General features: G+C 32.0%; 3 protein-coding genes across 3 annotated transcripts; all 3 read right to left on the bottom strand.

Annotated features, from left to right (window-relative positions):
* Nucleotides 1-8,678: 8,678 nt before the first annotated feature.
* Nucleotides 8,679-13,269, bottom strand: LOC11443066 (2-C-methyl-D-erythritol 2,4-cyclodiphosphate synthase, chloroplastic). Its single transcript, XM_003611014.4, has 3 exons — nucleotides 12,873-13,269; nucleotides 11,813-11,943; nucleotides 8,679-9,949 (listed from the first exon to the last, which is right to left on the bottom strand). Exons 1-3 carry the CDS (start codon nucleotides 13,207-13,209, stop codon nucleotides 9,716-9,718), a joined length of 702 nt encoding a protein of 233 aa, XP_003611062.1. The 5' UTR covers nucleotides 13,210-13,269; the 3' UTR covers nucleotides 8,679-9,715.
* Nucleotides 13,270-14,442: 1,173 nt separating this feature from the next.
* On the bottom strand, nucleotides 14,443-17,136 carry LOC11439490 (endoglucanase). Its single transcript, XM_003611013.3, has 8 exons — nucleotides 16,881-17,136; nucleotides 16,516-16,728; nucleotides 16,147-16,347; nucleotides 15,903-15,980; nucleotides 15,647-15,799; nucleotides 15,413-15,521; nucleotides 15,149-15,315; nucleotides 14,443-15,045 (listed from the first exon to the last, which is right to left on the bottom strand). Exons 1-8 carry the CDS (start codon nucleotides 17,121-17,123, stop codon nucleotides 14,695-14,697), a joined length of 1,515 nt encoding a protein of 504 aa, XP_003611061.1. The 5' UTR covers nucleotides 17,124-17,136; the 3' UTR covers nucleotides 14,443-14,694.
* Nucleotides 17,137-17,921: 785 nt separating this feature from the next.
* Nucleotides 17,922-21,805, bottom strand: LOC11438542 (meiotic recombination protein SPO11-2). Its single transcript, XM_003611012.4, has 11 exons — nucleotides 21,594-21,805; nucleotides 21,416-21,499; nucleotides 20,421-20,550; nucleotides 20,198-20,335; nucleotides 20,011-20,099; nucleotides 19,454-19,582; nucleotides 19,240-19,334; nucleotides 19,005-19,067; nucleotides 18,804-18,880; nucleotides 18,551-18,678; nucleotides 17,922-18,179 (listed from the first exon to the last, which is right to left on the bottom strand). The coding sequence occupies exons 1-11, from the start codon at nucleotides 21,672-21,674 to the stop codon at nucleotides 18,045-18,047; spliced, it is 1,149 nt and encodes a 382-aa protein (XP_003611060.2). The 5' UTR covers nucleotides 21,675-21,805; the 3' UTR covers nucleotides 17,922-18,044.
* Nucleotides 21,806-22,087: the final 282 nt, after the last annotated feature.

Below are 22,087 nucleotides of genomic sequence, written 5' to 3'. Positions count from 1 at the left end.
AACCGAAACTGCAAAAAACTGCATTTGGTTTGAATTTCAAATCACTTTTTTACTCTACCGCATGGTTTGGTTCGGTTTCCAGTTTTTATTTTACCAACTGAACCGAATCAAACCGCAACATAAGAAAAACACTAATTAAATATATGTCATCTACGCCAATACTCATAGAAACTAAATGGAAACTTTTATAAATGACATATATTTTCTTTTGTTAAGTTGCTTTTTATTTCAAAAATGTATTTATGTGCAATTTGAACTTTTAAAGAATGATAAAATCTTCCTTAAAAAAAAATGATAAAATCTTAATCTTTTACATTTCTTACATAATAGAATTACTTTTTTGTCCACATTTTTAATTTGGTATATGTTGTTTAGTGAAAATGAAATTTTAATGTTGTATGAAATTAAAAACCATTGTCGGAAACATTGCCAGAAGTATGTTGTGTTTTAACTTTTTAACTTGATTTTAAAATTGGAAACAAAAAATTGTATTGTCTAGTAAAAAAAACCGCACCAACCGATCCAACCCAAACCGCATCGATTTGGTTCTGAATTTATTTTAAAAGTCAACCAAACCAAACCAAACCGCATGTTTTTTTATCTTACGGTTCAAATGACTTTTAGTCTCAAAATCGAACCAAACTGCGCCACGAACACTCCAAAACACAAGTACACAGTAAAACCTTTCCCCTCACTTCTCACTTCAGTAAGCCTTTTTCATTGTTCTTTCTCTCACCAAACGCACAACACAAACATAAACAAACACTTTTTATTCTTATTAAATTTAGTTTTATTTAATTATTCAACAAAAAAAATTGTGCCTCACTAATATTTTAAGTCCAAATCCACCCTGGAAACCATCTTCATACATGACACACAAATATTCTATTTTTTATTTATTAATAAGGAACCGACATGACACTCATTAAGAGTTGGGTTTTTGTTTGTGGCTCATTTGTGTAATTTGTTTTTCATGTGTTCACTCATTTGTCATGGATTGTGGAAACTCTTGTATTTCTCCCCTAGCCACTTTTTGTGCAAGCTTTTGTTAATAACTTATACAAACTTGTCCTTTTAAAACACATGTTAAGATATCTAAAATAGACACATGTTAAGAAACTCTTGTATTTTTCAAGAAGTTAAGAATTAATTTTTCATAGTAAATATTTACCACTAATGAAATTCTTAACATGTGTCCTAAGAACATAAGTTAGCATGATCCATAACTTAATATTATTCTTTTAGTTTTTCCAAAAAAGAACTAAAATATTTAGAAAAAACGTCGATCTACTCCCTCCGTCTCACAATAATTGTCTCTTTACCTATTTTTCTTTTTCTCAAAATAATTGTCACTTTAGAATATCAATGCAGCATTTATTTTATTTTTTCATTATAATACCCTTATTTATTGAACTTTATCCAATTTAACTACTGCACACTAACTACAATTAATAAGGGTGTTTTAGTACTAATTTTACCATCAAAATCAACACAATTAATCATTTCCTTAATAACTGTGCATCAACCTTAAACGACTATTATTTAGAGACGGAGGGAGTACTAAATAAGAACTTTTAATTTAACATTGATAGTGTGGTCTAAAAAAATGGATATAACATTTTAATTAAATTTTTATTTTATAATAACTTCGAGTAGAATCCTCTAAAACATAATATGAGTGACAGTGTGAGAAGGACGGAAAAATCAGTTCGTTGTATTATGATTTAAGCAAGCTCAAACTACTAATTATTTTGACTTGATTGTTGTCTTCATTTAATTAAGAAGGAATAATTTCATTAATGTTGTTGTCATAACGTGTATTATAGTTAATGCCTTATATATGACCTGTAAATTTAATTTAATTGGTTGATTACACAGGTTATGAGCTCAAATTAATTATTATATACCCAATAAATGTTATAATCATTTTATTTTCTCTTTTGAATAATAATAAAAGTTATTATAACTTATAATCATTGTTGAGCTTGATCTTATCACTTTTCCATAATTTCAACACAAATAAGACCTGCACTTATTTTTCCGGACCCGTGTGGACCACTAACACAGAAGATCGACGAGTGAGTGGTGACATAGAGAGGAAATGGGCATGTATGATGCTTAGATATATCAATGTGGTAGCACTTATTGACATTAAGGCGGGAATGTTAATTGTCACGTATCACAGTTGAATTAACCAATATCATGTATAATATTATGTCACTGAAGTGCAATCTATATCAATGTCTACATATGATTATTGATCATATGGAGAACTCCAATAAGATATATGTCTAACTCTAAGGTGATAAGTGATTTTCGTTTCCTCTTGCTTATTTTTTTGATTAATTATTAGTAAATATATTTAACAAACGAGAGTGAACCTACATAATAGAAAACCATGAGGTGAAACACATATGTAATATCTTGAAAATAAGAGATTTTCACCATGAAGTGAAACATGTAATATCTTGAAAATAAGAGGTTTTTACACATTGGTGCTAATAAGATATTTTTACACTAAAACTACACTTTTTGGCTCATTCTTGTATGCACAAGAGATTTTCTCTCACTAGCTTGTGTATCGACCCATATCATATCCTATCTTATTATACAAAAGAATTTTTATTATTTTATTTACAAATAGAGGCTCTAAGACTACAACTTAATCAAGCTAAAACTTCAATATGATCTCTAATGATATGTTTTGGTATAAGATTTTTGAGGGAAAGATAATGAAAAATTGATTTTTCTTTTCTAGATTAAAAAATTTAAAATATTTTTAAAAATGAATTAAATGCGATTGAAGTTTTACATGATCATTTCTTAAGATATTCTTTATATTTTTCAAAAACTTCAAATGTACACCAAAATATAAATTTAACTCTTCAAATTCTTCCCCTCCAATATGGGATTTGGGGCTTTCGAAATATCGCTCAAAATACAACATAAACAAGTTTAATGTTTTATTGATGGTTATAAGCGGGGTCGTCCAAGGGCAAGACCATTAAAACCCTCACTTTAGGCCTACCAACAAAAAAAAAAAAAATTGTCATCAAATTTTATAAGCAAAAAGGCCTCATATGCAAACAAAAAAGACTTCATTTATTAAAATTTGCTTTAAACCTCACTTACTTTTAAAGATTATTGGTCCGACCTTGATTATAATTAAGTAGGATTATGTGGTAATGGTAAGGGCATGTCAGTTGATAATCTCCCGCAGGTGATGGGGTCACATAAGCAGTACATTCAGGAAAGATGTACTGTCGACTTAACCTAAAGTGTCATATTATCGTGTGTGTTTCAATGATACATCCATCGAAAAGCCCCATTAGTTATGGAGGTGAGATCATGTTGCTTTTACACAATGACATTGCCTCTTAAAGTAACCATGCATGAACTTCACTAATCTCCTGAATCTTAGTATCGTCATCAAGATTTTCTAAATATTCATTAGTGAACTTGAAGATCATTTCTTTTTCTAGATAATCATTTGATAAAGACGACATGTCACAAGTGTGTACATGAAGTTGTTTACTTTATTGTATTTTTATTTCCAGCATCAGTTATTTTATTTGAAATATCAGCAGCTTTTATTCCTTAAGACGTGATTAAATTTTTTATTTTGATTTACATAAAACTTTAATATTTTGATACAAATAATTAAGTTGATTCTATGGTGTGCACAAGTGAGGTCAGTATTGTATTATGCACAAGTTTGTTAATACAATTGGATTAATAAGATTAAATCCTACCAATTGATCAAATAAGATCAATTATATATTAATATAATCTAATGGTAAAATATTTGTACATTTTTTTAAGTAATTTGTACATGATACAACACTATCTTACTTGTGTATCATATAATTATTCATAAATTTAATATTGAGAAAACGCAAGTTTCATTGAAGAGAGATAAAGTCTTAAATATGTATAAAAATTAAGGGTGACAATTAGGGTATCCATGGAAAAATGGTGGGTAATTTACCCCAACCAATAAACATTCAACTTTTTAGATGGTATCCATAAACTATCTTGACCCCACCAATAAATTGCTCATTATGATTGGTTGGTGGGTAAATTACCCACCATTTTTCAAAGGTAATCTAGAAAAAACCAAAATTAAGTGACACCTCCTACTTCACAAGTAAGATTTATAAGGACATGTTAGCCTCAATATAAACATAATATAAATCAAAGCCTATCGATCGAGTTCTCCATCATTTATATTCACGCACCAAGTTCAATAGTGTATTGAGGAGTCCATGGGAGCACCAAGAGCAAGAACGGGTCAATGATCAATGTGAGAATAACCACTAATATTTAATCCTAACAACCTTCCCCTCAACGGGATGGAACACACATTCTGAAAACACTGCTATGAAGACTAGCAAAATTAGGGTTTTCGATATAAGGAACCAATTCACCATGGTTCACTCTCACTCTCCCACTAAGCCGAAACACGACTCTAATACCACTTGTTGGAAAATCTGAAGGAGTGACGAGAGCAACAAACAACCCAAGATCTAGAACCAACTAGAGACTTTGGTACCATATATCTACATCCAAAATATTAAGCATCGTATATTTAGTCATCTATCTTATATATCAAATATCTAACTCATTCATAATCGATGTGAGACTAATTACTTAAACTTGAACCCAACATATATAGTGTTGGATGTGAAGATGCGTATTAGGTTTCAAACTACCGAGTCTCATAATGAATAGATACTAATATATTTCATCTTATAATCCAAATGTGTATTAGTTTCATTTACTATTCAGTTAAAACACATAAATATCATGCTTGAAGAAATCATATCGTTTGAAGAAATAGCGTGCTTGATTGCTTGTTGAAGAAAGATGCCTTGATTTGGGTAACTGGGTCCAGTTGTTTTGATTAGTTAAATCACATAACTAGTAAAGTATTTGTTTAATATGACATTTCATGATTTCAAACGTTTGTATTAATACGTATATGCAATATATAGTTATGAGATACTGAAAGAGAAAGTTGATTGATGCTAGTGAACCACCAAGTTGATGTGCAAGAAAGAAAAAAATGGACATTTGCTTGTATGAATCGCAAGCTAAAACTTTGAAAGTAATATATACAAATTGATATTTAAAAAAGACATTTTATAAGGAATTGTGAAAAGAGAAAATGATTGTACTTAGCTTTAAGGAGGAGCAAGGAAGAGATATGTGGGCCTTCTAGTTTCATTGATCAGTGAGGAGAAAAAAAAAACTATAACTCTATGAGGACATAAAAATTGATATTCTTTCTTTCAAAATTGTTCATTTACTGAAAATTATCTCGTGTGAATTATCTCACGTTTGACTTTTTTTAACATGAGATAATTTACATTGGACATTTTTCAACGTAAGTTAACTCACGCATGCACTTTTAAGATCGATGAATGAGAAACAAAAGGGAAAAATCAATTTCCTAAGGACATTGCTATTATAAGCATGGTTGGTTAAGTTATTAAGTCATGGATGAAATGTCTCCACCATTAGTTCTTTCAATACAGTGTGATCCGCATGTTCCTCCCCCAATTCTTTTTAAATCATATACATATTATATTCATCTATACAATATAATATTTTGTCAAAAATTTCCAAAGTCTATACAATATCAATCAATATATAATGTCTACCTCCAATGTATCTAGCTAGATACATATTGATGAATGTTTAATGCATTTTTATTAGCCAAATATTTTATTGACATTTTTTTCTCCTAGTGGTAAGCATTTCATTTTAGGACTAATTAACAGAGCCCTCTTTCCTTCAAAGGAAAGCCCTCTATTCCATGTTTGTTTACTGGAAGCAACATAAGGTCGAAAAAGTCAAAAACAAAAGTATATTTTAATGATACATGAAAAATGTGCTAGCGTGTGAGATGAAATTAAGTGAAGGTTAAGTGGTCCTCTAGGAAAATGAGGAGAAATTGGATCATCATGTAATCATCATATGATAGAAATGGTGTGAAAGCTGCACGAAGATGTTTTGGTTTTGCCTCTATCATTGTGTACTCTTCTTCTATTTGAGAATACTTTGCCTCTTTTTTTTGTCGATAAGTATTTGCTTTTTGCTCTAGTACTAGTATTGAGTGTGTGCTTTTAAGGGTTAAATAATTTTTTCCTCTAAAAAAAAATATTAGTTAATTTTTATTTTAGTCTCTAAAAATAAAAATGGCATGTGTTTCTTGTGTTGCTTCCTTCCAATTTTTTTGTTTTAACTTTTGGTCCATAATGACAAGGTTTTGTTCATATTTATGTCAATGTTGTGATCTTTTATCATTATGGATAAAGTTGTGGGGGTCCAAAATCAATTAAACTTTTTGCTTAATATTGAGAATTTTGTTCATATTCTTATAAAAAGGGATGAGAGAGTATATGGTTGTTGTTCAACTAAAAATGTTCTAATTTAATTTTTATGAGAAAAATTCTAATTAGAATATTAAATCAAGGGTTAATACCTCAAATAATCCTTGTAATTTGGGTGAGATGTGAAAATAGTCTTTGTAAAAAAATGTACAAATTTCACACTTGTAATTTTGAATTCTTTGTATTTACACCCTTTACATGGGGCTATTTTAAGCCTTTTTAATCTTTTACAACGAGATAAGGGTAAAATATGAATGATTCAAAATGACAGAGGTGTATATATATTTTTTACATGAGCTATTTTAGACCTCATCCAAATTACAGAGGTCAATTTGAGGTAATAACCCTTAAATTAAGTTAAATTCAGTTTAGTAAAAAAAAAAGTTCTAATTTAACACATAGACCATTTAATGAATTAATATAAAATTTTGATATTTGCATATAATAGTGACCGAATGATCTATATCTTACCCCCCTTTTTCCTTGCCCAGTGATTTTTGTTGTCCTTAATAACAAAATTTAAGGGAGCAAATGACCGATCACCCCATGAAATTATAACTTCGTTCAATTATTCCTCTAAAATTTGTGAAACCTCAAAAACTCTTAATTTTGTTAAACATTTGTCAAAGTTGTCCTCCGTCTATTTTCGTCGTTTGATCTTATGACGTGGTCATTAACTACACACATGACGAGTTAAGATCTCTATTCTCCATTTCTTTCATTTGGGGAGATATAGACACAAAAAATCTTAAAAATAATTAATGATGATGAGATTTATTTAATGATAGGACCCACCACCTATTTTTGTGTCTATCTCTTTTCACAATCTCCATTTATTTTAATCCATTTATTTTAATAAATGGAGAGGATCTCAACCCACACATGACAACCCCACACGACGATCAAAATGTTTTACCTCGTCACACGGAGTGTTTGACTAATATTTTCAATAGAAAACTGTTTTCTTTTATTTTTCCTAAAATTTGTGTGATTATTGAATTCGGCAAACGCCCTCTCAAATCTGGTGGTTTACAACAGTGTAAATGGATCCTTAGGTGTTCATAAAAAAGTGGAAGTTGTAACAAAAATGGATCCCTAATAATGAACAGGTCTGGTTCTAAGATGTTTACGTGCATATTAACACAAAGCACATCATCTCACATTTGTGTAATGTGACAAATTCAAAGTATAGTTCATGAAAAAAAAATGGAAGTTGTAACAAAAATGACGACGTTATAAAAATGTTAAACGATTATGTCGCAAGTGTGAGTGAGAGCATTTAGTAACTTGATTCAGTCATAATTGTCGAAGTTTTCTGACTAAAATAATCAATAAACCTTTCACTTGTTGAGACCATCTCAGAGGAGAGAAATACTCTGCATTTCTGGATAATTTATTACCACAAAGGCACAAACTGAAAATGAAGAAGCAACAAAGCTTGTGAATTGGTCAATGAAATTTTCACCATATGCTCGTAATTAAATTATTGATCTGCTTATTGATTTTCACTGTCACAACCATCACACAAGTATTCACTTCATATGATCAACTAGTTCTTGAACCTGCTCTCTTGAATGAAAGGGTGAAGGATATATACAAGCAAAATAAAATAAGTACTGGATGTATATTTTGCTAAATTGGATGATAATGTTTCAGACTTATTTTATTGTTGAACTGAAGTTGCATTAACACATTTAAGTGTCCTTCACGTAGGGACCCGTTTGTCTTTTTCTTGTAAACTTCGGGGGAGTATTTGAATATAAGTGTTAAATTTGAGGGGGTATTTGCCAATTTCAATATCACACAGATTTTAGGAAGAACAAAAAAAAACATTTTATTTTAAAAAAAATATTAGTCATTTCCTCCATGTGTGCATTTAACGGCCACATCACAAGGTCAAACGGCGGAAATGGACGGAGGGGCCAATTTTGACAGATGTTTAACAAAATCAAGTGGGTTTTAAGGTTTCGCAAATTATAAGGGGTAATTGTATGAAGTTACAATTTCGGAGGTGATTGATCATTTACTCAAATTTAAAGTTTGAAAGAAAACTTTCAATATTGAAAGTATTCCTTCAAAATGTAAGTTGACATGAAATATTGTTGGCCACAAACCTTTGCACATGTATAGGAACTCTACAAAAAGGAGAAGCTTCTAGTTGAAAAGGTAAATAAGATGGTGGATGATCGAAATTAATGGCGTCAATGACAGAGTGGTAATGGTATATCTGAAAACACTTTAAAGCTCATATCAGCAACGTTGGATAAATGGGTAAAGTATATATTATAGAGTAACTGGGTACCTTACAAGTGGCAAACATAACTTACATAATGAGTCCCCATAACAGCGTACAATGAGTTAACGACCTAACCATCTTTTAGTTGAAAATTTGAAGGCATCGACTTAGCATATATACTCTTCACAATATGATGAATTGGAATAGTCCAGTTTGAGACTGCGATTGGATTGACCAATTCATGTTTGGTAATGTGTCGGGACATGCTTGATATTGTTTCGAAACAGTTTCCACTAAGCCAGCTGCTCATTCGGACATATGGAGCTGACTTACAATCATAACTGACTTCTAGATGTTATTCCAGTAGATCTTATATCTAAGTCATGTATATGTGCTTTCACATGCCCTCGAGTTAGGCTACTTAGACTTCGCAAGCTCTAGGCCGCTACTTAGTTCATTGAACCATATGCCTATGGAGCATTCTGCACATGTTTGGTAACACGGAATACTAATCATTCTTGTTCCTAGGCACAATTATGATTTTTGCGAAGCAAGAAACGGAGAGGTGCTATTCTTCGGGTCATGTTTCCTGGTTTCTCCACTTTCTATATTCTTCTATGATTTCTCTTCCATGCTTGTGTTTTTCCTCTATATTGATGCTCTGTCTTCACTACATGATCTTCCATGCTCTGTTTAGGATTGGGTCACATGTATGATCCACTCATCTCCCTAGGCAAAATGCAAGAAAAAGACCACTAGTCTTCTTTGGTACACTATCATGAACACTTTACCCACCGTTTAAACCAACACAGTGATCCCTTTTAACAACAAAATATACTGCAACTAGAATGGTAGCAAATTCTGACATAAGCATTAAAGCAATGATACACAACAACCAAAATGGTTACAAAATTTGACATAAGCATTAAAACAATGATTAGCAGCCCGGGCAATCTATAAGATTTTGTATAGACACAATGCAGTATACTAGTAGCCAATAAAGCATGATCTACTAAAATTTACAGTAATTTCATGAATTATTATTATTCTTTCAAGTACCTCATAATATTTCCAGATTCCACTGTCATTTCTTCATTAGAAGAACAACTGTGTGAGCCGCTATACTTCTATTTTCTCCAAGGCTGTCAACCTTTTCATGAGTTTTTGCCTTTATATTTACCACAGAAGCGTCAACTCCAAGCAGTGCAGATAAGTTGGCCTTGATAGCATCCTTGTGCGGGCTTAGTTTCGGCCTCTGAAGTATCAACGTTGCATCTAAATTTCCAATATCATAACCTGCCTCATGCATAAGTCTGACCTGTAATAAAATCATAACATATTAGAAAATACCCTATAAAATATCAAGTATAGGCACAACGTTGTCTTTAATCATAATCCTAGGAAAACACTTTCAGTAACCAAATATAATTTGTACAGCCATCATACGTCAAAAGAAAAGCACAGAAAATGTTGTTTAATAACGGCTAAATACAGGGTCCAAAATTAATACAATAAAAGAGGAGCTACTGTTAGGCCACAGTTTACTTATTCAATAACTAGCAAAAAGTTTAACTTAAAAAAAAACAGCAATGTTTTGTTTGCTTGAGAGACATTATCAATTACCCTGTTGCACACTTGCCTGATAAAGCACAATCTCACTTCTGAATACTGTTATGTAATTTTTTATTAGAGTAATATCCTTGATCTTATTCTCTACTTTTTGGTCTGTATCAGCTTAAATTCATAGAACTTGTTAGAATAATAACTCATTTTTCAGATGTCAATTGCATCTGAATTGTTTAAAATAGGAAGTCACACTTCACATGCTAACTGTCTGTGGAGTGAATAAAAGCTTTTTCTTCGGAAATAACATATGTGAGGTGTGTCATGTGTGTATGTTGAGGTGAGTACAAGGCTGACGGTTGTTTGGGAGAAGTAAATATGTGCTCAGTTAAATAGCTGACCTTGTGAACCTATGTATGTTAGTTTGTGACACCAAATTAAATGGGTTTGATAAACAACTTTTCAAATCAACCCATATATCTACATAATAAAGTAAAACAAAATGTTCAAGTTACTTTTCAAGTGAAAACTAGCCCGAAAATGTTTTTACAAGGAAAGGTAAAACATGCACATTAGTGGGCAGACCGGCCTTTTGAATTCACATATGTATGCAAACTTCTTAAATATATGCCTGTTCAAATAAGGGATTAAGCAAACCAATCAGTTTAAATATGGGCCTATGCTGACTGGTGCGAGCTGGTATGCATACCCGCCTCTACGGGTCTATTTGGTTCTAACCGAGGGGAATAAAAACATCACTCTTTATTGTTTGGTACAATAAGGAGAGATGAGGAATTTTAACGAAAAGAAAATGCAAATTTAGATTTTACACCATTTTAACATTCCGTGTGGTATTTAATATAAAGTTAATTTAGTCTATTTAAAATGTTATAGTATTATGAGAGATTTTGCTCTCCTTCCTCTCTTCTCCCATCCCCTTTAAAAAAATTGAACACAGCTGATTCATTTATATACATACAAGGTATATTGATTGGTACATGAACAGTGTGCTTTTCTGCTCATCAAGCTAATCAGTAGCCTGTTAACTCATGTCATTATTTCCACTGTTAACCAAAGCGCTAATCTCTTCTAAGCCCTTACCCTGTTAACTCAGTAATAATTAAATTCATGAGTTCTTAAACTTGCAAGTACCAAACTTGTTCAATAATAAAGTCATGTCATTTCATCCATGCACCATAAATTGGAAGAAATGACAAATAGAAGTAGCAGATGGAATGTATTTGATATCACATTTCATTCCATCTTATTCTAACAATCCGAACAATGACAATGTCTTTCCACTCCACTGTCCCTGATTGCAAGTCATACCTTCCTAGTTCCTATCATGCTTATAATTTAGCAACCATTTAAGTTCTAACACTGCATAATAATAACTTGAAAGCAATATGCAATATGTCCATGAATTATTCATTGTAACAGAACAAAAAAATCATTATGGGGAACATTTGGTAACCTATTAATATATTCCCAGGATAAAAACTAAATTCAAACAACATAAGAAAAAATGAAAACACAATTACACTTAAGGCCCAAATCATACTGTCTTTCAATTGAGAAAATAAAGCAGAAGGAAGATATGCATGTAGATATTACTCACAGATTCATGGACAAACACCGAAGAATCGCAACCCTTCCACTTAGGATCAGAATCAGGAAAAATCTGTCCTATATCAGGGAGACCTAAAGCCCCTAAAATTGCATCAACCACGCAGTGAAGCAGAACATCCCCTGTTCATATTTCATCATCATGTTTAAACTCAGAAAAAAAATGAAAAAATTGAGTAAATACCCAATTTGGTATATAGAGTCTTTGGCAAGACCTTGGGCCCGTTTGGATTGGCTTATTTTTTAGCTTATCCAAAACAGCTTATGCAAATAAATAATTCATAAGCTTGTCAAGGTAATTTATGAAAAAACAACTTGTAAAAATACAATTTTTCGTTAGTGAGAACTTATGAATTAACATAACAATTTATTTATTTGCATAAGCTATTTTTCATAAGCTCAAAAATAAGCTATGAAGCACGGACATAGACCCGGACATGGGACACATAAACTACTTTTCATAAGCTCAAAAATAAGCTATGAAGCACGGACATAGACACGAACACAGGACAAGAAACCGACACCGATAATAATTTGAGAAAATGACATAATTTAGTGTAATCATATGTTCCGGTGTCGGATACCGATGTGTGTCCGACACCAAGACTCACCTAATTTGTGGAGTGTCTGTGTTTCATAGTAAATAAGCCAATCCAAATAAACGGCCCCTAATCACAAACTTATAATGGATAGCTTATACCGTATAATTTTCAAAACACTACAAATTTAATTCACCAACTTATCCACTATCAGCTAGCTTATTTGCTATAAGTCAATCCACTATCAACTACTTTCTACCAAACAGAGTCATAGTCCCTAAATATTTCGAAATTAGAAAAAGAGCATAGAGTGTATCTTTCGTTAATAATTTTATGGACTAAATTGACGGACATAAAATATTAAATAACAAAAAAGACTAATTTATGTACGTTGTTGTATTATTTATACATTGAAGAAGAATTCTGACAGTGTCACACGAATTTAAGAATCAAAATGACTATTTACTTAAAGATTATAAAAATGAAAAGGGGGTGGTTAGATAGAATTAATACCATCAGAATGAGCCTCACAACCTCTATCATGAGGTATATTAATTCCACCAATAATTAAAGGATAACCAGGTTCCAATCGATGAAGGTCAAAACCATGACCAACCCGAAAAGGAAGAACCCTTGAAGGAGTAGCGGAGATTGGAGATTTATCGATTTCAATTGAGGTAGTGGGTGTTGCAGCTCCTGAAGGTGAGACAAAAAGTGATGGCGATGATTTGAGATGGAGGGTATGGTGTTTGAGAGGAAAAGAACAAGATAAGGGAATTGGGTGGGATGATTTAAGGGATGTAGTGAATGGGAAGGAGTAAGAAGATGCTGTTAGAGAAGATGAAGACATGTTTGGTTGTTGAAGTTAAGGAGATGGTGAATTTCAGTTTTCAGACACTATCATATGTTTTTATTTGAGCGGCACAGAATTGGTATATTCTGTTAATTTTTTGTGTACACTGAATTTGTTTTTTAGTTAAAGGTTAAAAATTTAAATCATCCACAAAAAATGTTTAATGGATACCCAATTTTCTTTATACATTTAACTTGTGGTTAATTGAATCCAAAATTATGTTTAATTCAGTTGAATATATGATTAATTTAGAACACGATGAAAATAATTACGAAGTTGAATTAACAATAATTGAATTAATCTTTTTTTTTTTATACATAAAATTTTAAGAGTCATTTGAAACTCATACATAAGTGGAGGATGCAGATTCAAACTTCAATTGTAAGTATGACTTAGTAGTTTTGACATTTTTGTCGATGAAACGATTATTAGTAATCATTTACTCAGTTGAATTAATTACATTTTTTAAAACAAAATTAAACATTGCAGGTGTAGCTTCAATGATCCATAGATTCTCTAATCCGATATAAAACATGGGGCCGAGCCCTACATCCATCTAAGACCAAACTCACAATAAGGGGAGAAAATATGATAGGTTGAGTTAGGTTTTGTAAGATTTAAGTTTGGCCTAGTCCCAAAAAGTTTAGATTTGAGTCTAACTTTTTTTGAAAGTCTAGTAGTATGACTTAATTTTTTTTTTAAGAACATGTTTCAATAAGTAATTTGACAAATATTTTAACGTCTTATTTACTTATTTATTTATTTCATCGCTAACATATCACATCTATCACATCACTTTCTATTTATCTTTCTCTCTCATTATGTTTTTTTTTTTAAAGATTCTCTCTCATTGTGTTGTTGGGTCTTCATCAAATCAAATACTTTTCAAATGGATTATAGCAAACTTCATCATACATAGCCCGCGTGATTAGAAATGATTAATGAACGACATTGTCAAAAGTTCAACTTCAGGTCTTTAAAATTTTTGAATTTTTATGTACTATGTATGTAGGCAATGGGATTTTAACCTAAGATCTCATACATGCAACGCAAATCTCGCATCACTCTAACAATTCTAGTGGCTTAAATATATTATTTTTCTTTTCAAAAGTCTCATTAAAGACTTATTTTATTAAAGTTTATAAATTTCAAAATTAATTAATCTTTGCAAAAATCAGTATCCACATTCCTTTTTCCACAAGTAAACATATGAGCTCATTGATAAAGAACACGACTCATGTAATTTCCTTTTATAACAAAATGTAATAACAAGTCATAGAAGTGAGATTATAACTTTTAATAACGACAATAGTAAAGTCCTTTGAAGTATGAACTTAATGTTCCATACAAATTATTTAACTAGTTCACTTGTCATAACTTTAGACGTGATATTTTCTTGACATGCACATGGATATGGAGTGGTTAATTATTAGCATCAGCTATGCAGAACTAATCAGTTTCCTTAGCCTTGGCATGACCAATTCAAGAAAATTGAAAAGTCTCGGTGTTACTTTCACCAAGCAAAGCTGCAACAGAACCCACAAAAGCAGCATTCATATAGGTGGTAGGTTCTGCATGAGAGTAATCAGATCTTGCATCATTGTATTGGTCATTAGAATTTGGTCCTCCAACAATAGCACCCACATGAATATTAGGATTTGGATTAGATGATGAGAAATAGTTCGATTGGCCATCATTGCAACCCACTTTGGTCTGGTGAACTTTGATTGAAGGGATGGAAGAACCTCTGTGATGTAATTGTTTTGGATATTTACTCCCATATCCCACCATATATGACATCTTCATGGGATTGTTTCCTAGTATGTAGTCCACCTATGTAATATGTACACATTCAACTTTTAGTCATGAACCAAAATTAAGAAAATTAATAAATGAGCTTAATATTTGTGAAGTAAAATTAGATAAGTATATATACCTGTAATTTTGCAAAGGCTCTAATCTCAGAGGGTGAAAAATGGGCAGAGCCACAGTGTATTCCATCAATATGGTTTTTGTTTAAGATTTTGGAGAAAATGAATAGTACCATGGTTGAGGTTGTGGTATATTGCAAATTACTGCTATCTCTAATATACAGAAGCCCACCTGAGTTAACAATAAATAATAAACTAAATGAGCTCATTCAATCATATGTTAAATGTACTATTACTTTGCAATCATTAAATATAGTCTATATGTATACCTGGAGTTGTTTTAATTTGTAGAGAGCTACTTCCTGGCATCAATGCACATATAAATGATTCAGCATCAGTCTGAAACTTGGCTAACTCTTCCCTCCCGCCATAAAATTCCTTGACAAAAGATGAAAGGAAAACAATTAGAATTAATTAGTTAATTTTTTCCTTTGAACTAATGTTTACTAAAGAATACAGTTTTGCTATATGGTAGTCAATGGTTTAACTATAAATATGAATACCTGTGTTAGTAATGTTTGAGCTCCAACAAATTTGTTATCCCAGCTAAATTCAGACACTGCTTGACTCCAACCTTGGTTACTTGTGATGTACGTCAAGTATTTGCTTTCCCCACTAGCCTTGTATAGCCAAGTAGCAGCCCATAATAATTCATCCTTTTCATACACAATTCAAAATCACAGCCATAAGTGAATGATCTATGAAACATTAATTATTAGTCTTCAAATGTTTTCTTTTTTACAAGTGGTAATTTCTTACTTGGTAACCAGAGTATGAGCAGTAGAATGGGCAAGAACCCGAGTAACTGCCTCTATACTTATCAGCAAAATCAAACAACTGCGAAACATAGATACTAATTAGTAATTTTGTTTTAATTCAATATTTAAATATCTTTTAATAAAATCGAAATGAAAATATTAACTCTTGATCAACGGATTATAGAGCCAATTGATCGTCATGATTCATGAATGAGAATAAAACATATGTTCCTTGAATTGCTTACAGATTTTGACTGGCTTAATAGCTTGGATGAATAATTGATATCTGTTTTCTTAAAGACAATTGAAGCAGCAGAAAGAGCGGCAGCAGCCTCAGCTGCAGCCTCAGTTCCAGGGGAATTTGAATCAATCTTGTAAGTTGTTCTTGGTGTATCCATGTCTTCTGGACGCTCCCAACAATTATGATCCGCGTTTCCATCTCCCACCTAGCAATCATAACAATACTTGATTATAAAACTAATCAACATGCAGCACAACACACACGCACACATATATGTATACATATCTAAATGTGACATGCTCTAATAAGTAATAATTTAAGTACTTAAGTATCAGTACTTAATTGTCGTATGATATATAGAATTATATCAGACCTGTGTAAAGAGCGTGGTTGGGGAAGTGTGAGCTTTAAGTATGAAATCTGCACCCCAACGAATAGCACTGCGGAGATAATCAAGCTGGTTCGCAGAAGAAATCTCACTTTCATATTCAACAGCAGCCCAACTCAACAAGCTCACTGTAAATGACATCGGCCATCCAAACTTCACATTATCACCTGCGTCGTAGTATCCTCCAACCAAATCTACCTGCCAAAAATATATAATACACATGATTGTTTGTAAAGAATTTATATCAAAAAACACTCACATATATAGAGCAGTGTATAAAGTTATATTGGGCCTAGTGCAAAATTGTAGTTAAAGTTTATGCCATGTCATATATATATATATTTATATACATTTTGAGTCTTGCCATCAGAGAGAGCCGAGTCTCCCCTCCACTTCACTCTTTGGTCCTTAGGCAACTTTCCTGAGCGTTGTCCTTCAAAAAACAAGATGGCTTTGCCAAGAGCATCTGCATAGTCGTAATTAGCCGAGGAATTTGTACTAATGAATTCATCATCCGTTATGGCTAATAATCCATTCCAACTACCCATGACAAATAACAAGATCAAACTATTGATCAACAAACTGCACCTCATGATGGTTCTATTAAGTTTCTAAGTCTGCATGATATTCAACTAAACTTTCTGGTATTTATAGTAGGAAAAAATATGGCAGTTGCCTAACTATGCCTAACTACCATTACCTCAAATAGGATAGGAATGTACAAAGTAGTGCATGTGTATGAGAAAGATTATAAAATATGGAATGGGGGGTAACTTGACGTGTACATATAACAATTAAAGTCATAGTAAATGAGTCATGGAGATGGTATACTTATATATTAATCACGAAGAAATGAACAATAGCCATTCCCCTTGAACGTCACATGTGTGTATATTGTTTTACGTGCTAGTTATGCTTTGTGACTACAATGATTTACTTCCTTTTTCTATGAATATCAACTTTTTATTCAGAAAAGTGTTGATGGATCCTGTAGTTGTTGTTTTAACTTTTAAGGAATTCAAAACTAACAAATTTATATTTTTTATACAAGTATTTGTCGTTTTCTCCATAATTCCTTCATATTTTCCTGAGTGCAATAAGTAGTTGAGATTAATTTTGATACTTTCAATAAATCACAATTCACACTTGTATGACCTTTTACGTAAACAATACATAGCTAAAGCCAGCCAAAGCCAAATTTCTATTGCGATCCAATAGTTTTGATCAACCAGCAGTTTGAAAAATATTTACAATGTCAATGTATATGAATTAAATCCTAAATAGTTAATTGTATTACTTACAAAGTAATAGTTAATTTTATATTGAACTTTGAAAATGATAAATATATATAATATAAACAAAATTCTTCAATAAAAATGACAGTTAAAAGGTTGTGCAAAATTTTGAGTTTTGCATTCCCGAATATGTGTTTGAAACGTGTTAGCAAGACCGTTTTTTTAATACAACACTGGCTTTTTTATTTTGTAACTATACTATTGTTTATTGAATACAAATTATATATAATCGGACTGTACAATTTTCTTAGCTATGTACTTCCCCAAATAATCATATCCATGAAAGTACAGGGCTTCAATTTCAGCTCTCCTGCCGCTCTCAACCATCAAAGTGACCTCTTCCTTGTAATTCTCCTGTTAAGCACCATTTAGTTAATTTATGGAAAAACACTCTTCAGTTGAAGAAAATATTCAGAAAGTATAAGGGATGCACATTACTTTTTACATAAGACTCTTATATAGATTGGTTCTTGTGCAGGACCAATATTATAGATACACAATTCTTGGGCAAACTTGTTTCTTTCCTAAGCATCTAATTTAAGAATGCACAACTTATGTAGAATCTAGCTTAACGTATAAAATCATAACTAACAGCTATTAAGCCTAAATGGTTCATACAAGAATTGAAGCAGCATATGTGACTGAAAGTGATAGGTGAAAATAACTAATCAGGCCTGAAGAATGAGGATAGTAAGGGCTGCGTTCAGAGGTTCTGAATGGCTTACTGGTAAAATTCTCGAGGACATCAAGCTTTGAGCAATTTGTAGGTCCTTTGTCTTCAATGGAACGAAAGATTGATCAGGCAGCATGGGTAGATCATGCCCCCGTAGTCCTAACCACTTGACATTGCAAGCTAGATAATGCAAATAAAAAATTCCTCAAGGTTAAGTTTCATTCAAGCATATTAATTCGGTGCTTTATTCCAACATATTAGAGCTTGTGTGAGTGCTTTGTGATATAATGATCTTATAAGATTACCGTATCTATATGACTCTAGGCCCATTCCTACACTTCCAAATTTGAAGGTGCATAGTATAGCTAATCCAGCTGGATTCCTTTATATGATGAAGTTTAAATGTGAGAAAGAAGTTAAGATCCAAATTATGATTAACATTTTTAACAAGATTGGAAAAAGTAATTCATAAAGTTGTAATTCATAACAAAGGCAAGCTACCGTACCAATCCACCAAAGCTAAAATTGGCAAGTCTGGAAATGCTCGACTGATTCGATGAAGAAGAAATCTGCATTTAGATTTCAGTTTTAGACATTAAAGCACCCATCAGAAGGGTAATACTACGATATATGATATGGTATATCATCAAATGTGATGAGAGCAGAACTTCTAAAAGCTTCACATCAGAACTTTTATGTTATTTAATTCTGTATACTGCAGACTAGTAGTGTGCAGAGTACCTTGTGGCAATATCTGGGTAACCTTTAGCTGTGATAAGAATGCTTGGAATTTGATTAAAAAACCTATCTTCAGCAAGCCGTTGAAATATTGCATGCTAAACATAAGCAAGGGTTATTGTATCAAAACATATCTTTCTTTGTTAGGCAAAATGTGGAACATTTCAAATTAGCATGATGTAATTGGCCACTGAAATATCACTTCAAACAAACTCACCTTTTCCACAATTATAATGTAACGTGCATCTGCATTTAGAATCAATTTATCTAACAAATTCAAGTCACCAGAAATTGCGTGTCCAGATGATCCACAGACAGAGCAATCAACAGCCTCTTTGCCCGGTTCCTACACTTGAAAAATTGGAAGCTCAACGTGACTAAAAGTTTATGTTAGCAGAATTGCATCAAGCAGTGATACAGAACACGTCTCTATTCCATATAAAACAGACTTGTTTAGGTAAACAATTTAATTAAGCGCTTATACCGTAAACATTTATCATATAAGTGCTTATGTATAAGCTATTTCTCGAACAAAAGTCAAAAGATAAAATAAATTTATTCTGTTTTCATATAATCTATAAGCTGTTTTCATAAACTATCATAAAAAGCTTATGAATATAAACTTAAAACAGCTTATGGACATGTCATAAGCTATTTCCATAAGCAATCTCAAAAAATGTTACAAGTGTTTATGCTGTAGATTAACTCTAATAAGCTGATCCAAACATGTCCCAAGAGATTTCAATATCCTAGAATGAAGGCTTCACAAATTACCTGCAAAATCAGACGCCCAGCAATGATTCCTCGACTAGATGCCATGATTCCAAGACTGTATCTGCTGCACCGAAGCAACGCTACAAGATCTGCTAGGCACATATTAAAATTCAGTTTTTCAAGAACACCAAGACATAAAATCATGCTTAAAAACAAGAAAGACAGTGATTAACTGATTAGAGATAACCTTGGATTGTCCTATTGACATCCTTTTGAGAAGGAAACAGATGTTGTGAATGACACAGCAGCTTGTAGAAGAGTTCCCTCTGTGTGACACGCTTTTCCTGAAGCAATATCTGATAGCACATTTCCATCACCTTCCACACTACATGTGAGAAATTTCCAACTCAGAAACAAAAATTATTGGTAGAATAAATAAGAAAAAAAACAATGTTTATAGTTTTTATTACCCCTAACAAAGGCTTTTGCTGCATTAGGTCTCATAAGAGACCTTGTAGATACAGAATTGGAGAGAAAAACATATGATAATTCGGTCAACAGGCCGTGATTCACTCGACTGTTGCTCGATTTTCTTTGAATCTGTTCAATTTTTTAGGAGTAATAAGCTACAATCAGGAATGTGCGTATGTGAATAGAAAAACAAGCCAATAAAAATTAAGGTGAAATAAATCAAAATCAAAATGCTACTTGCAAATTTCAAACTCTTGATTAGAACTTATAAACCTCAGTCTAAAATGGTGAATTAGCAAATCATTACAATTGGCTTTTGCTGCCTTAGGTCTCATAAGAGACCAGTGTGTTCGGATTGTCTTATTTGAGCTTATCTACTGGTGTAAGCACTTGAGAGACTGTTTAGAAGAACTTATGAAAACAGCTTATGACATATTCATAAGTTATTTTTAGCTTATTTTCATTAGCTCTCCATGATAGCTTATGAAAACAACTTATAGCTTATACGAAAAACAATTTAACTTTGTTTTATATCTTGTTATAGAAATAGTTTATAGCTATACATAAGCACTTATCATGATAAGTACTTAAGCTATAAGCTGCTAACTAAGTTGTTTATCCAATTTTTTGTTTCAATGGAGAGAAAAACATATGATAATCTGGTCAACAAGCCATGGTTCACTCGACTGCTGCTCAATTTTCCATGAATCTGTTCAGTTTTTCAAGAGTAATAAGCCACAATCAGGAACTCGAGCGAGTGTGTTGATGTGAAAACTAAAGTAAAATAATTAAAAAAGAAAACGCTACTTTCAAATTCAAAAAATCCAAACCGATTAAAACTTATTAACCTAGAACAATAAATTCGAAAATCAAAAAGAAAACGCTAGATGCAAATTCATAAATCAAAACCGTTAATTAGAACTAATTAACTTAAAACTGTAAAATCAGCAAATTATTACAATCGAATCTATGAAAAAGGAAATAATGAGAATACCAGAGGCAAATCAGAGATAGCAGGGTTTGACGCATTCAATATTTTGAGGAAACTGAGAACTGAAACTTCAATTCTCGCTCGAACCTGCATGAATCGAAATGAAATTGAAGCTTATTGAAGAGAATTTAGAAAGAGGACTGAATTGATGATGAAAGTGTGAAAGAGTGTTTGTTATTACCTGAGAAGGAGGAACGATATCGGCGTAACAGAGCTCTTGATCGGTGAAAAACTTTAGCGACGAATTTCGAAGATCTTCCATTGGAGAGAGTGAAATAAAATGGTTTTTCGAAATTTTGATTGCAGTGTGATTTGGCGCGCAAATCTGAAGAATGTGATCGTTTTCTGGTGAAATATAACTGCATGTCGTTTAGCGGTATACATAAACGACTGTCGTTTTGTTTCTTTAAAAAAAATTAATAAATGCGGTCGTTTTATTGATGATTTTTTATTTGAGTTAATTAAGTTTTTGATCCCTGTAAATATCTACAGTTTTGTTTTTAGTCCTTACAAAATTTTTTGTTTGTGTTTTTAGTCCCTTTTAAATTAAAATTTGTTTAATTATGCTTAAAATTTTAAAATTTTTAATGATTTTTTACATACTTGTTTAAAACATTATAAAAGGTTCCGCCACAATAAATTAGCTCAAAATTTTATTTTTAAGTTTAAATTTCG

The sequence above is a fragment of the Medicago truncatula genome, chromosome 5 (assembly GCF_003473485.1).
Source record: "Medicago truncatula cultivar Jemalong A17 chromosome 5, MtrunA17r5.0-ANR, whole genome shotgun sequence".
Classification (NCBI taxonomy): Eukaryota; Viridiplantae; Streptophyta; class Magnoliopsida; order Fabales; family Fabaceae; genus Medicago; species Medicago truncatula.
This window is presented reverse-complemented; position numbering and strand designations above follow the sequence as displayed.